The 16,642-nt window shown below is 40.7% G+C and overlaps 2 protein-coding genes across 2 annotated transcripts in view; one reads left to right on the forward strand and one right to left on the reverse strand.

Moving 5' to 3' along the window:
* Positions 1–1,713: 1,713 nt before the first annotated feature.
* Positions 1,714–13,059, reverse strand: wdr32 (WD repeat domain 32). The gene is made up of 8 exons (XM_044142877.1): positions 12,869–13,059; positions 11,342–11,868; positions 9,815–9,928; positions 8,742–8,939; positions 7,715–7,917; positions 5,684–5,761; positions 5,455–5,600; positions 1,714–3,988 (listed from the first exon to the last, which is right to left on the reverse strand). Exons 2-8 carry the CDS (start codon positions 11,812–11,814, stop codon positions 3,617–3,619), a joined length of 1,584 nt encoding a protein of 527 aa, XP_043998812.1. The 5' UTR covers positions 11,815–11,868; positions 12,869–13,059; the 3' UTR covers positions 1,714–3,616.
* Positions 13,060–15,149: 2,090 nt separating this feature from the next.
* Positions 15,150–16,642, forward strand: part of hhipl2 (HHIP-like 2) — a 45,076-nt gene continuing 43,583 nt past the window's right edge. The window contains exon 1 of the mRNA XM_044142799.1: positions 15,150–15,533. Within this exon, the coding sequence (XP_043998734.1) occupies positions 15,150–15,533 (384 nt within the window). The remainder of the gene's footprint in view (positions 15,534–16,642) is intronic.

Below are 16,642 nucleotides of genomic sequence, written 5' to 3' on the forward strand. Positions count from 1 at the left end.
CATCTACCCATCCTTCATTACTTAATGGTGCACGCATTAAAAAAAAAAGGTAATAGTGTGAACATTCATGAAACTCGTGGCTACATACAAGTTAAAATCCAAAACAAACAATCAAAAATAACACACAAAACATGATAAATCCAGTTGTTTTTTTCTGTCTTTCTGCGTAAATATACGGAGTGAAAGTAGATAAGACACTTCAAAGAGCTCGAGAGTGTACCTGAAGTAAAAGCAGCGGAGGAAACACAGAATCCCTTCACACTCCGCTCAGTCGAGACACCATGAATGTGGCTACGAGATGTTTGCGTTTGTACGAACCGAACGACTGACTGACCTGACGGAGAACTGCAGGTTACGACAGCGGCTAACTGAGGTACGATGCGTATAAGAGAATCCTGAACGGGAGAAAACTTGGAGATCAGAAGTGAAATCCAATTTGTGTCGTTTTTAAACCTTTACCTCAAAGCCAAATTCAGGTCAAAATGGCTTCAGTCGCATTTCCCTCCCAACTCTGGTGTCATAATAATTATTAAACACAGATATTTAATCCCTTGTTACTTTCATCAACTAGTTGTAATCACACATTCTTCTACTTTAGTTTTAAAATCTGAATTAAATGGGCCCTCTTCAGTGGGCAGAGAAAAAAAGTTAATCTAAATAGAAGCTTTTCCTAAATCTTTCCTAGCAGAAGTTTTCTTCGAGGTCTCAGCTCACTTTCATCCATCATAAATCATATTTTGGCAACTGACAGCTCAGCATAGAGCAGAAATAATAAAGGAGAATCACCAGAAAGGCTGATGTGCATAGCAGGAGTTTTACCGTTCGCCAACTTCTAATGTGTCCTGGAATCATCCAGTGCGGTAACGATGTTTAACCAACAGAAAAAAAATGGCTGCAGTGTGTGGCTCTTCCCAACAGGTGGACATTAATGGACAAAGCTAACTCAATCCGACAATTTACTTACTAAGAGTAAACTTGATAGTTTATTCAGGTTCTGAAATAAACCACCAGAGAATGATAGTTTGGATATCAGGTTGTGATATTTACCCACCATGTTTTACCCCTGAGGGGTAAAACACCTTTACATTTTTAGGGAGGTAAAACAAGCCAACCCTTTATTGCAGCCGCCTTTCTTACCAAAAGTTTGAGGAAAAGCAAACCTCTGTCTGAAATGCACTTAACTACAACTGATTGCTGGCACCTCCACCAATAGCATAGAATTAATGTGACTTTAGCTTTTTATTCATTCATTTTAAGATTTCCTGTTGGCTTGGGGTATAAATACGATGTAAGACAGAAACCCATTTCTTTTAACCGCTAGCCGGTAGGCTAATATTTCTAGAAGAACATTTATCGTGCCTACACACTCGGTGAGTAGCAGGAAATATTTCTTGACAGGGTATTTTTTTTCTAAAATTTTCACAAGATTTTGTAATTTGGTTTAAGGCTTTTAATAAATGTTTGTAAGCATCTGGTGTGCTATTTTACACTCCTTGAATAGTTGTTGATGAAAACTATTAACTTCTAGGAACATTTTAACTCATGTGAAGTAGCCTACAAGCTTTGGGCAAAATTCTGTTTGCTGGTAAAAATGAAAAATAGTTCTTAACCCTCCTGCAATCGGAAGAGACGGAGTCAATGGGACCCTGCCAGCTTCTTACCCTTTGCGTGGTCCAGCCTGGTCACGCTGACCGTGTGTGCGCTTTTCCGATTTTTGTTTGTGTGTGTGTGTGTGTGCACGCGCAGGACTCCAGGAACCGACAGTGATGGGAGAACCCTCGTCAGACTTGACATCTGCCTTGCTCCTATACAGCGTAGCGCTGAGACAACAGGAGGGTAAAACTATGTATCTTTGAGTTGCAATGATGCAGAAATATTCGCCGCCTTTTTTACTACTGCTCAATTTTCCTGGTGACCAGATATTTCGATCTAAAGACTTAAGATAAAAGCATGAACTTTGGGGAAAGTAAAGAGGTGATTACAGAGTTAACAACTCTAAAGTGATTATCAAATCAAACGCTGTGCAACAATTAGTGCCAACATTAATACACCAATAAAACCCTTAAAAACAACAGAGGATCTGGACAGTGGGAAGAGATAAGATGTTGGGAACAACAAAAGCAGCAGGCAGGTAAAGGAGGGTAGGTCCTTGAAGTTCAGATTGTATGAGCACAGAAGCAGCACCTGTGGCGAAGGCATGAGTGAAGCAGCAGAGAGCGGCACCAGGCGCAGCGCAGGAAGTCGAGTTAACGTGACAAACAGCGTAAACGGAAGTCCGTTCGCCTCCCGGGTTCACCGATACTTGACTTTTTGCACCGTTAGTGTTGTCCTCCTGAGACGGCGACGTCTGGATGTGCCTATGTCTCAAAAGAAGAAGAAAAATAAGTACTATTAAAGAGGCCAAAAGCAATTCTGCAACTGAAGGAGCCACAAACGACCAACAGTTTGCCGTTTCCTGATATCAGAGTTGCATCAAGAATTGCATTGAACTTCTGCTCAGAAAGTTTCGTCTGCAAAAACAAAATGCAATTTGTTTGCACTTCGATTTTGAGCTTGCTTTTCTATGTCATGTCTTGAAATTCAGGGCTCAAAGTGTCCATCTTCTGCTGCAACCTGGCAATTAGCCCAGAGCTTCAGTCTGTCATTTCTTTATGCCAGTTAATGGCCGTCAGTTTGACGGCTAGCACCTAAACGAACTTGACCCGGTTAACAGCTGCAGACCTGGGTTGTCACGTAACACGTGGTTAGGCAACGTTCTTAAGCTAGCAGTTGCGATGCATCGAGGAATCTGCTAGACGATTCTTTTTGCCTAATGGAGGACGCGTTAAAATCCAACGTTTTTTGAGTCAGTGAATGCACCGCATGGAATCGCTACCTGATTGCACGAAATACTCTTCGGAGTGTACGCCATTACTGAGTGAAGACTCAGAGTTAGCTAGTTTCAGAATCAGTGAGGCGCTTAAAATTAAGGTAGAGGAAGCAAAGAGGTGCAAGAAAGGAAACCAAGTACAATATATGTCTGAGGTTCATAAAGGCTGCAGGGAAGCAAGAGAGAGTAGGAGTTTTACAGACAACAGGAAGGCTGAACAGAATACAGCATTTGTTTAGTGATTCAAATCATTTCTATAAAATGCTAAAGGTAATTTAAAATGTGAACTCTAGAATTTTGGTTTAGTACAAGAACAGTAGCTGTAATTTATGGTTATACTATTTCAAAACATAGTTTCTGCTCCTAATATGAATAAATAATAGCAGCTTAAGGGAAGTAAACAAGGAAGAAACGTATCCTGAATTCTGTTCTTGTATTTTCTTATACTATATATTAGTTTTCAAACAGAAACTGGAATAAACCAAAGTTGGTATCGGCAGGTTAAAGCTGTACAAATAGCAAAGCCTAGAAATTGGCAATAGAACTCAGATCGGTGCATCTCTGGTTAGCTTCAGCAAATCCTCTGCACAAATGTGCAAAAAGTAACCATCTGTAAAACACTTCCCATATAAAGAGATGCATTTCCACCTCTTTATATGCAGAGGTTTAGACTGGTGCGCGTTTCCCCAGGTCTGCAGTGATCGGGTTTAACAAAAAGAAATAGATACTTTTAAACAACGCCGGATGCTAGAATTTGGGCTGGTAAAGCGCCACGCGTCCGCTCAGGCACCCCGAGGCCAGCTGGCAGTGCGTTGGGGAGAACTTGGTGGTGAGCACCACGTCGCTGTGCGAGTAGATGGAGCGGATCTCCCGGAGGCAGCTGGTCTGAACGGGCAGGCTGTCGGCCAGCTCGCTGCAGCGCTCGTCGAAGGCCAGCAGGCGGACGCCGTAGCCGTAAGGGGAGCAGATGAGCCGTCCGTCGGGGCTGAAGCAGAGCTCCTTGATGTAGCCCCGGCCCACGTTGGCCTCCTCGATGTAGTGGGTGAGGCGCAGGGAGCAGCGGGGAGACACCAGCGGCCGCGTGGGCGCCCCCTCCTGGAACTCGTACACACAGGTCCACTGGAGAAAGAGAACAAAGGAAGAAGTGTGAGGTATCTAGATGATAAAGTCTACGTCAAATGAGCTATACCAGTCTATTTAGATTTTTAGAGGATTATGACATCAAGCTGTAGTTGCAGTGATAGTACATCCTAACTGCTGCGGCTTAAAACTACAGCGTCTTGAAAAAGTACTGATGCCAATTAACTATTTTTCATATTTTGTCATGTTAGAACCATAAAGCTGAGCATTTTATGTGATAAGTCAACACATCCTCGTGAAACAATGTGAATTGGAAAGAAATTTTCAAAAAATTAAGATGTAAAAAGTAGAAACTGTCCATGGAAAGACATTTCCAGATTTTTTGGGTATTTCTCTACCACTGACGTGCGGTCATATAATGATAAAATTATAAAATCATTTATATTGCTATTTTCTTCAATGTAGTGGAAAATACTTTATGGGTACTTTAGTTTTTATACTTTAAAAACCATAAAGTGAAAACTTTATGGTTTTTACTATAACATACCCATTTCTCATTTAGCTTAATCAATTGACATTTTCTCATTCAAATGCTCAGAAGCGAAGCTGAGCCTCACCTGGGATCGATCAACCTCTCGCTAACTGCTCTGGCTGCCACTCTACGAGAGCATGTTCCTGTCTGTACGTCTATATAACTCTGTTCGCCAATAAAATGGCTAAAAAAAAATTAAATATATGAACTGGCTTTCCATAATTTAGCTGATGTATAAAATGTACAGTGCTTTTTGTCACCAACTGTGTGTGTAACGTGTTTTGTGTGTGGAGAAGTGATCAGAAATGGCAGAGAACAGATTGGAGGTGAGGCAGGCAGTTCCCTTGCCTCATGGCAGGGGGCGCTCATGATCCCAGACATTGTAACTCCACAACTGCAGAGTAAGAGCTGCAGTAAGAGCTGCACGGCTAGCTGCTGTTCGCTTTATTGGCGAACAGCGAGCTAGCCGTACAGTAAAGTCAAGTGCAGCAATATTTACACACAGCAGGAAATTAATCATATCTACATGTCTAAGTTTGATTGAGGTAACAGAATTATTCTACGGCGGCAGAGCGGCTTTGGGTGGCATGTGAGAGAATTGTCTTTTTGGCCTTCAGCGTTGTCCACATGCGTCACATTTCCTTATGTAAACAATAACACGCAGGGGGTCTATATAATAAGATTATGATTAAGTCAGTGCCTCACCAGCTTTGAACCTCACCACACGCCACTGATCTCTACCAGCTGTGCACATAGACAGATGTTTTATAACTAACCTGGCTGCGGTGTTGTTTGGTCTTCATGATGCCATAATTTGCCCTAATAAACCCTCTGAGGCTTTCAGGGACCAGTGGGATTTATTAAATATATTAAACTCTATGGGCTAAATCACAAATTAGGTGACTGCTGACGGTCAGAAACACTTTTACGAGGCAGTAGAACCGGATTTGCGACGGCGTGAAAGGTTCCTCACCTCCTGGTCGTCCATGTTGCTGGAGCAGCGGATGAGCGTGGCCCAGCCTTTGGGATGCAGCTGCAGGGATGTGATGCAGTTCCCTCTGTCCTTTTCCCCAGGGATTTCAGGAGTTAAAACCTCCAGGCTGTTCCGTGGGGACAGACCTGAGGAGAGAGGAAATTTGATCACAGTCCCGTAAGCTGAAGTGACGCTAGGCTACCAGTATCCATCTAAGACCATCCCTGACCTTCTCTGTGAGGATGAAGCTTGGAGTCGTGTCCCTGACGGGGCGTCACGGTCGACCTGGACGCTGATGTGCCTCCGTCTGTAAAAATAAACAACAACAAAAAAATAAAAACACATAAACTTTATTGTTTTGTTTTTAAACACTGTTCCTTTAAATTCACTTGTTTAATTTGAATTTTGTAAAAAAAAAAAAAAAAAAAAAAACGGATTAAAAATTACTGGAAAAAATTACTTTTGCAAGTTTCACCAACTCAAATTTAAGACTTTTTAAGACCATTGCGAGTAGCAATAGAGTCCCACAAAAAAAAAAAAAACAGAAAATATTTTTATCTAATTTATTTACCCCCCCAATAGCTTCAAGACATTTTTAGGCCTTAATTTTAGATACACATTTTAAGACCACTATGAATCAGATTTAAGACCTGTATCATATCAGAAGTATACAAATAATAATTGCAAAAATTGGCATTAAAAAGCAATTTGGCTTTTAGCAACTAGTTACCAGCAGTTGCAACAAACAGCCTTGAGTTAGAGTGAAAATGTCTGTGTGCAAAAGAGATTGCGCTTTTTCTGCGAGAAAAAGGGAAACATATTTATTACTAACTTATTTTTTTCCTCAATGAATTTGGGATGTTTTAAGAGCTTCATTTTAGAAATGAAAATTTAAGGCTTTTTAAGACTACTATGAATGAAATTTAAGACTTGTATCATGACAGAAATGTACAAACGAAAACAGCAAACGCAGTGAAAAGGTCTTTGACCGCCTCAAAGTTTTGCGCAGCAATTAAGTCCCATGGGGAAAAGAAAACATATTTAACCCTTTCATGCATAAATTATGATCCGTTGTGTCAGGATTTTTTTTTTACAAATTCGTTTTTATTTTTTTAAAACATAAAAAAAAAGTAGAAAATTTTTTTTGCAATTTTTCTTTAGGTGATCAAATGTAATTTTCTCCAAATACAAAGTTGTTATTTCAAAAATACATCAGTAGTTTTGTTCTTTAGGGGTTATCTGATGTCACAATATTTTTTTTTACCTGCAAGAGTTGTCTACAGAAGAAGGAGGGACCGGGTTGGTTGGCATGGTTTTTTGTCTGTCAGCCATATTGGATTTAACAAAAATAATTTCTTGCATTTGCTGCTGATGGCCAGTAGTTGGATAATGTATTTTATGATGTATTAGTGTCCCCTTCAGTGGTCTGTGTGCATTTATACCATAAAAATCCACAAGAAGCACAAGAAAATGGCTTTTAGATAGATTGTCCACTTTAGTGACCATTATGCATGAAAGGGTTAAGGCAGAATTCTTTTTTTTTTCCAATTACCGTATTTTTCACACTATAAGACGCACCTTCAATGAATGGCCTATTTTAAAACTTTTTTTATATATAAGGCGCATAGAATAGAGGTACAGTAGAGGCTGGGGTTACGTTATGCATCTATTAAATGGAGCTGCGCTAAAGGGAATGTCAACTAAACAGTCAGATAGGTCAGTCAAACTTTATTACCGTAATAGATGACAAACCAGCGTTCTGACAACTTGCTGCTGCTTTATTCCCGTGTTCTACTGCGTGACTGATCGCCTTCAGTTTAAACTCTGCGTCGTAAGCGTGTCTCCTAAAAGGAGCCATTTTGGGGTCTTTACACAAACACACAAATGGAAATGAAACAGCACGCTTGGCGCAGTCATATATCCCAGAATGCACCGCGCGCTTCTTATTCTACGGGGGAAAATGAAGTTGGCGGCTGCTTACCGTAGTTGTGAGACCTGTTGTGGCTCAATATTGGTCCATATATAAGGCGCGCTGTCGGCTTTTGAGAAAATTGAAGGTTTTTAGTTGCACCTTATAGTGCGGAAAATACGGTAATTTATTTAGGCCTTAATTTCAGATTCGTAAATTTGAGACATTTTAAAGCCTCCATTTTAGATAGAGGCATCTCAGACTTTTGGAAGGATGCAGGGACACTCTGTGGAGATGCTTAAATTTGCTTTCCCTTTTCTTTTCATTTTTAATTGACAGCTGTGTTCTGACCTGAGCTGAGGGGGGTCCGTCGGGCTCTCAGCATGCGGTAGCTGCCCACTTCCAGGGACTGGGTGAGGTCCAGGTCGTGAAGGATGAGTAGGTACCCTGAGGAAGTCGAGATGAGCATCTTGGAACAGTCAGGAGTCAGACGCATCCTCATCAGATAGCGAGTGTGGAAGAACTTCTTGTGCGGGCAGCCGTCCTCCGTAAACCTGCCAAGGAAGACGTTTGCTACGTTTAACAATACAGTAATATTTCTAATAAGTTGGAATTTAATTTTTTGTAGGGCATTTGTTAATCTATTAGCAATAATCAAACACATGCAGTCTGGATTAAAACAAAAGAGGTAAATGAAAGGGGAAATGGTCCGAGGAGTGAGTCAATAGCATAAATTTCAGATTTTACAGGTTCCTTTTCTGCTTAAGTTTTTTTATTCATCTCTAAACTAACTTAAACTTCCTCTTACTACTTAACAGAGGTGATAAAGGGAAAGATGTTGATTTCACAAGGCTTTCAGAGGCATAAATATTTCAAAATTAAATAAATTAAAACTTCCTTGTAGAACCCCAGCAACCACATAAGGTAAAACCTCGCAGTACTAAAACCAACTACATGGAACGTGAAGCACTTCACTGGAAAACAGCTGTTATGCTGTAGCTTAGAGATGATTACTCTTTTTTGTTTTTTCAATTGCCATGCACACCATGCAAAAATCTTTACAACCCGTAAACTTTAGAAAAGAACAAATTGTGCCAATAAAACTACTAAACTGATAGATTTATAGATACTTTTCATCCAAACTGACTGAGCTGGACTTCATTCTGATCAGTGGCGACACAAATAAATCTATATAAATATATAAAAATAAGATTTCTTTATTTCAATTTTATTAAGTTGCAAAAGTTCAAGTGGAAAGTATAGAACTGAGTGGATATTTCGCTGTATATATATATATATACATTTATATGTATTTTAAAAAGGTTCAAAATCGATGCATACCGCTGCAGAGCTCCTGCATAATGCAAACCCAACCAACCTGTTAGTGTCCCATGTGATGACGTTGCCGTCAAAGCCGGATGTGACCAGGAGGCGAGTGTTGGTGTCGTACTCGATGTTCTTCACCCAGCTGGCGTGGCCGTGCAACGAGCAGACCTTGGAGTTCAGCTTACGAAGGTCCCATAATGCAATGGTGGTGTCGTCGGAGCAGGTGGCAAACAGGCGATTGTCCAAAAACCTGGAGAGAGACGAGACGGTTTCAGCCGACCTTCGGCCTTCGAGCCTCGTTTATCCTTTCATTCACACGTAGGACATGTTTAAAAACAACTGCAGACGCACCAACGTGCTGCACAGGTAGAATAATAGAGTCAACATACAAACTATATAACAGGAGGGGAAGAAAAGGGTGAAGATTTTTTTTCCCCAACAGTTCCATAGTATTGAAAATATGAAGAATTCAGTATAGCTATAAATATCATTGAGTTTTATCACATATTGTGATAACAATAAAAGTGATAAAAATATTATTTTTTAATTTTTTAAAGGTAACTGTATGGCTGTGACTGTATGACAACATTCAGAGCCCCACAAACATAAATATCGCTCTTGAAAATTATTTATAATACACTTCTGTACGACACCATTCACATAAAGAAGTGCAACTCCTGTCACTAAACAGCACACAGTAACTGAATTTAATCATATCTTGATATTTTCATTGAATAAACTGTAGAGGAACTAGGAATCCAAACAATTTGGACAGTTTTGAGGGGTTTTATACGTCATTAATTGGAATTTATAGTGATAACAATAAATCAAAATTCTTAACAGAAATTTATCACGATAAATGGCAAACGATACAATAAATCCCCACCCCTGGAATTGAGTCAAAATTTGATCTCATGAATAAAAAGTTAAAATGATGAGGGAAAAATGTAAAATATTCTGAATAATGTGGAAACAGCATCTTGGAAGCAAAACTGCCGTTTCTTCCCAAGCAGGAACAAAAATCCGTCCAACGTAATTTTTTTCTCTCCAAGTGACTCGTTGCGATTCAGATCAGCTTTAAAAAAAAAACCCCTAAATGTCTGAAGTTATATGCGAGAAGAGCACCTTATGTTGTTGACGCAATCCTCATGGGCCTCTGTGAGGGTCTTGATGTGCCTGGATGAAATGGGGTCAAACAGGAGGACCTCTGTCTGCTCACAGGCCACCGTCAGCACAGACCTGAGCAGGGAGCACACAAACCAGAGTTACTGGCCACCACAAGCCTGGGACGAGGTTTAACTGTGTCGTCACCCAAGTTATTCTACATTTAGGAAAGAGGGGGAATAGTGCAACAGTAAAACGAAAACGTTATTATTCTAATAAAGTAGTAAAAACATAAAAAGATACAATAAGCATTGTATAAAATGCCCCAACTTACGTCGTTCAGGTGTATCTCAATAAATTGTAAGTACACAGCAGCACAATATATTACAACACAAACATCTTGAAATATGGAAAACTTACTTTCTTTCAGCATAAGAAAGTATAACTGCAGAATAATTGCACACAGAATGATACATATCAACCATATATTTTATTAATTATATATACATTTTGACTATTATAGCTTACGGGCAGAGAAACCCGCTAATTTTATTTTACATTCTAATTGTATCAGACCGATTACAAATAATTTTGATATTGCAATTTTAAGCTAAAAAAGTTATGTGGGAGGAAAAAATGTTTGCACAATTAGTTGTGATTTTGAGTTGTGATTTGCAACTGTCTGCTGAGTTTTACCAAGTTTGGAGTCAGTTCAGCATCTAAATAAATACTTACCTGCTTCACTTATCAGTACAGAGCAGGCCAATTTGTTGACTATTTTTAACAATTCCATTGCAAAGGATGCTTAATATTAGACTTTGACAAAATTTAAAGCAGACACAGCTATTACTATGCTACTTGAGTTCTGTTAGAAAATATTTACATTCAAGTAGGATTTTTCACTTAAAATCCAATATATATACAGTATATATATTGTACAGTAGTACCTTAATTACTGCTCTGAGTATGTTGTTTTTTTCCCAGCAAATGGCAAAGTTAACGATTAGCCAACAACTAAATTAGTTGACGATTATTTCAATAATCGATTATTGAAATCTGTTAATCATTTCAACCTAAATTGAATTTTAGGTTAGCATGGTGAAAATGAACAGAAGTAAAGCACTCTGTGTGCAAATAATGTATATTTATGTTTGACTGATTTCGATCGTAGTCCAACTTACTGAGACGCACCTGCGTATGTGCAGACAGCCGAGCCCAACAGTGTGCAGGAAGGACTTACCGCTGTCACATGAGCACACAAACAAACGTGACCCAGACAAGACAGCTTGACCCGGTTTGGCTGCAGGATTTAGGTCCTGCATCTGGTGTCTAGTCAAGGAGGCTTGACTGTCCTCATTAGCTGTGACTGCTGTGGAGAGCTTCCTAAAGACATGCAGCACTACATCACCCATGTGACGTTAACTTTGGATCAAACTTCCAAGGACGAAGAATTGAAATTGTGAAGCACAGGGTGTCAATGCATGTGTCAATGCAATCAGTGAAACCTGTGAGGTCTACGACCATGTCCTGAAACATCTCAGTACTTACCCGTCCGGTGAGTACTCCAAATTGAATACAGCTCCGTGGGTCTGAGAGCTCAGATTGACCGACTCCACAGCCGGGTTCATAGAGCAGTACAAGCTGGTCATTGTCCTGAAGTTATCCCTGGCTGGGTCTACAAACAGCCCCCGTCTGATAGTCCTGCTCTGCAGCCAGGAAAACAGGCTATTCCCCTTGTAGCCTTCGCTACTGGAGCTCCCACCGCTCCCCGCCTGCGGAGCGGCGCCCGGTGAGCAGCGGCGCTCTTCATCCTCCAGGCGGGGAGGAGACGAGCCAGTGCTGCCCTCGGGCTGGTCCTCGCTGCTGCTCCCCGGCGGCGAAGCGCAGACCCTCTGCGGGGCGTCTTCTTCCACCTCCGACTGTGTCGGTCTTCCAACAGGGTCTTCTTTCTTGCCGGTGCTGCCGGGCCTATCCTGCGACTCGTCGGCGTCCTCGCTGTCGCTCTGGTGTTCGGAGCTCATTGTGGCGGTTCAGCCCGTCCGCACGGCGGCTCGTGTCTCCGGCGGGGTCAGCGTCTAGCTCAACCGTAGAAAACAGACAGGATACAATCAGCTACCGAGCTTGAATGTACGTCGAGTTCGTTACACGCTTAAGGTGCCATGACAGAGGACTGTAGTAGTAGAGGTGCGGTGGTGGAAATCTATTTTGCTGCCAGATTTGGCAGCGCCTCTACGCCGCCCATCAAGACAACCAGGATTAGCTTGTATCTGACCGGAAACCAGAGCTGACCCTTCAAAATAAAGGCGCAAGATGGATTTATATCCGCGATTCTTTTGTACAGATTCCGCCAATAGGACAGACGTTTTGTTTTTTATCTTGTATTTTGTGATACAAGCAAATAAACAAACAAACAAGCAGTGAATAAATAAATAACGAGAAAGAAACATATAAACTAATACTGCTTTATTAACTGAAGGATGAGGTATAACTGTGTATTTCGTTTACTCACAGTCAACTACAAGTGCCAAAGCTTTCAAATGTCACCGCTATAAAATTTAATCAAAAACGTTTTTGTACTCTTTAAAGTTTAAAGTGAATCCCTTCTATACCAAAAAGAGTGAGCCAACCTTCCTCTGACTGCTAAGAGTGACATATTCATTTACTTATTGCTGCAAACTGCTTGACAGCTGACTGAAGTAAAGGGCTACACTTGCTACGTGGATAAATTGGGTTTAATGTCATTCAGATATAAACTTTCTGACTTCAGAAACGATCACACAAGTAATTAGTTTCTTTGTATTTAGCAAGCGAACAGCAAATCTTTGTTTGTGTGTTAATATCAATCACTAAATTGGAACCCACGTACGATTCGTAGCACGTGTGACACAATTTAATCTTAAATTTAGATTAAAGACAAATACGGGAGCAGAAACCTCAAGTAGTCACTATGACGCTTTTCAATTCATAACTTTCATTAAAAGGTTTTATGCAACACTTTTTGTTGCTGTCGAAAATGTAACACTTGAATCGTGTCGAAAACAAAGAACAGAACTGCAAGAAATACTTTCGCCTTACCTGTATTTGTTGGGAGACACATTAACGCTAAAAGATAAAGAATAAAAATATTCGCTTATCATTTTATGTATTTTCAAGGGATTCCTTATCTGTTCCAGAGTTTTTGGAAATAAATTGGGTAAAAATGTGACTTTCTGGGTTGTAAATTGAAGAGCTCGTGCGGATGTTTATGCACTTCTTCGGCAAGTTTCAACGTTTTTGTTCTGACCAAAACAAATACCAGAAGAAAGTGACGTAGTTCCGCTTCCTCGTCCTGCTGCACACTTACTGAACTCGTTGCTGCCATCTGCCGAACAGATACTGTCACTACAATGTATCTTGAAAAGCGAGCTGAACAGAAAGAAAGGACGTTTTAGGTCGGGTCCGTGCACATTGGACCTCCTAATCAGCAAATATTTTTACTAGAAGTTGCAATGTGTAATATTTGTGATAAATGCACAATTTTCGATTTTTGTGCCCAAATCACTTAATTTCCCCCCCATATATATATATACATACACACACACAGTCACCTAATTCTACGACCATTTTTCGTTCGTTCTTCAAGTTGAATTTTTTATTTTATTTTATTTATTTTAATATATTTTCCTGGAGCATATCGTCCAACCTCCTGGTCCCAAAGTTTACTTATTTTTCTGATCAAGTGTAAATAAATCGATACATTTTTGCTTTGGATTTTCCGTTTGTTTACTCGCAGCTGGACATTTCAGCCAACAGAAATGTATGACGCAATGTAGAAAGACAAAAGAGTAGATCTCAAGAGAACCTGGAAACTATGTTTTGAGATGCCAACAAACACAATTGGGACTGTAAATTTGCATATGAGAGATATGGCTTTCTGCCCAGAGCGACTCCACCACAAGATGTAGGCATTGGAAAAAAAAAAAAAAAAAAGCTGCATTATTCTTGGCCCCACCACTCTCAGGACCCACCTCTACACTGTAAAGACACAAAATCTTCCCAAGTATTTTAGGTTTAATTTGAATACTAATATCTTAGTACACTAGAAATAAGAAAAACTAGCTCATATGTAACTTTTCAGCAAGATTTATGAGCTTCTTTTAAGTCAATAATTCCTCAAAATTGATGATAAAGTGCTTGCTCCATTGGCAGATAATTTCACTGACAACAAAAACATATTTCCCCATATTATAAGTGAACTATTCTGCCAGTGGAACTGCTTTTCCATCAAAATTAAGAGATTATCAACTTAAAACAAGCCTCTGTTTCTTTCCAAAAAGTTTCTTGGAAGTTCATTTTATCTTATTTCAAGCTGTTTGCACTATAAACCGGACCAGAAACACCTGGTAAGATTAGTTGTTTTTATAGTTAACAGAGACAGGTTTGTTGGTCGCTCTGTGATCACAAACCTTTTGTTAGTTGTGACTAGAAACTTTCTGTGGGATTGAGTTTAAAAACCGTGTGATGATGGATTTTCTGTTTTTACGGTGAATTTTCATGCCCACCAGGATGCTTATTTGATGTTTGCCACAAGCAACAAAGGGGAACACAGCTTACATATGGGAGACAGTTCAGGCCAGATGAAGCTTCATAACCACAAATCTGTTTAAATCTATCAATCACCAAGGTGGGCCTTTTTTTTTTTTTTTTTTTTGCATGATCTGTCATTGCTCCTACATTTTCTTTCAGCAGTAATTTTTCTTGGAAGCAGCTCAAAATTGTGTAATCCACACCTGACTAGACTTTATATTCAAACACCTCCTGACATGCTGGAACAGTTTATTGTGAGGGCACCCAGCTCTTCCCGGAGGCGCTTTACATATATGTGCGACATAATTACAGTTTGTGTTGCTTTGACCCTTTTTTGTGTGTGCATGCCTCGACACTGTGCCCTGTGTGTGTGTGTGTGTGTGTGTGTGTGTGTGTGGGCGTGCGTGTGTGTGTGTGTGTGTGTGTGTGTGTGTGTGTGTGTGTGTGTGTGCGCGTTCTTGGCCCCCCTTTTGGACAATTAGGCGTAAAGTTCTGCCAACTTTAGTTGCGGTGCAGGAACCACACAAATAAGTTTGGAATAACATTAAAATATCCTTGATTTTATTTATTTACTTTTGTTTTCTGCTAATTGAACTACTAATAAGTCTGGTTGGAAACGTAATTGGGGTTAAAAACAAAAAACAAAAAACAAAAAAAACGCCACAAGACGTTGTGTGCATTCTTTTGAGAGAGAGCGCGCGTGTTCGCACGTGCACGATCTCACGAGGCCGGCCGCCTATATAAACTGGCAGCCGATGGTAAAGGAGTCTCAGGGAGTCAAACGGTTGAGATGACGAGCAAGCAGAGGGATGCTCTCCGACCGAGAGGTGCCGTTTGCGCGCTTTTACGCACGGCGGCGGCGCCGCATGCTTCCCCAAAGCGGGCGCGTGGCGCATCAGATGTCATCTTAATCATCATCATCATCATCATCATCATCTCAGTGATGTTGCCTGCCGCTATCCAGCCAGCATCAGCTCACCCTCAGTGCCTGGACTTTGAGCCGCCTTTCAAGCCGCAGTGGCACCTGGAGTTCTGCTCCCAGTACGAGCAGTTCGGCTGCTGCGACCAGAGGACGGACAACGCGATCGCGGAGAGATATTGGGACGTGATCGAGCAGCTGGAGACGGCGGGTTACGACTTGTGCGAGGACCTGCTGAAGGAAATCATGTGCCAGGTGAGCCTGCCGCATATAGCACCTCCACAGATGGGGCGATTTCACTTTCACACGACGCTGCGACGGATTCGGATTTAATACGCTGGCGGAATTTCACGGCATGACCCCGAAGGTGAAGATGAATAAATAATTGTTGACGTCGTTGCATAATGCATAAGCTGGTGAGTCAGGAGGATGAACCGCAAAAATATCTGAAAATGCAACATAAGCGTGAAATTTTGATACGAGGTTGCGCACTCGGCATTGTATTAAAGTTATGTTTGGCTTTTAAAGATGCATTGAAGCTGCTTTTTTTTTGTTTGTTTGTTTTTTGTTGTTGTTGTTTTTTGTACAACGTACAAAATAATTCAGTGATTGTTAAAAGCGGGCTGCACAGTGGCGCAGTTGGTTAAGCTGTTGCCTTGCAGCAAGAAGGTCCTGGGTTCGATTCCCGGCCCGGGATCTTTCTGCATGGAGTTTGCATGCCTGTGCATGGTGGGTTCTCTCCGGGTTCTCCGGCTTCCTCCCACAGTCCAAAAACATGACTGTCAGGTTAATTGGTTTCTCTAAATTCTCCCTAGGTGTGAATGGTTGTGTGTCCCGTCTGTTTTCTGTGTTGCCCTGTGACAGACTGACGACCTGTCCAGGGTGAACCCCGCCCGACCCCATTAGGGACGAAGGGTGTTCAGAAATTGGATGGATGGATTGTTAAAAGCGAGTTCGACATTTCAAATTCAAAATGGAACATGCAAGCATGCAGCTCCTTTAATGTTTCACCCGCTTCGGATGTTATCATCCCATAGTATGGCCATTATCAGTGGTTATCAGCCCCATTGAATGGCCTCAGTTGGTCCCTGATCTGCCTGCTATCAGGCTGTTATCAACCAATCTATCGGTGATAACAGCCACTTGTCGCTAATAGAACTTTTTTTAAGCTTTTTTTAAAAACCTTTATTTATAATTTATCTGCGAATTTACCAAAAATACAAAAGCCAAATGTATCCGTCATAAGATTTTAATTAGGTATTGTAATAATTGTTACAGTATTTAAAAACAACTCACTAAAATCTAAAACCGGAGTTGTTTTTTTTTTGTTTTGTTTATTTTTGTTCGCTTTTTTAAAGACCTAT

This window comes from Gambusia affinis, linkage group LG16 (assembly GCF_019740435.1).
Source record: "Gambusia affinis linkage group LG16, SWU_Gaff_1.0, whole genome shotgun sequence".
NCBI classification, from domain to species: Eukaryota; Metazoa; Chordata; class Actinopteri; order Cyprinodontiformes; family Poeciliidae; genus Gambusia; species Gambusia affinis.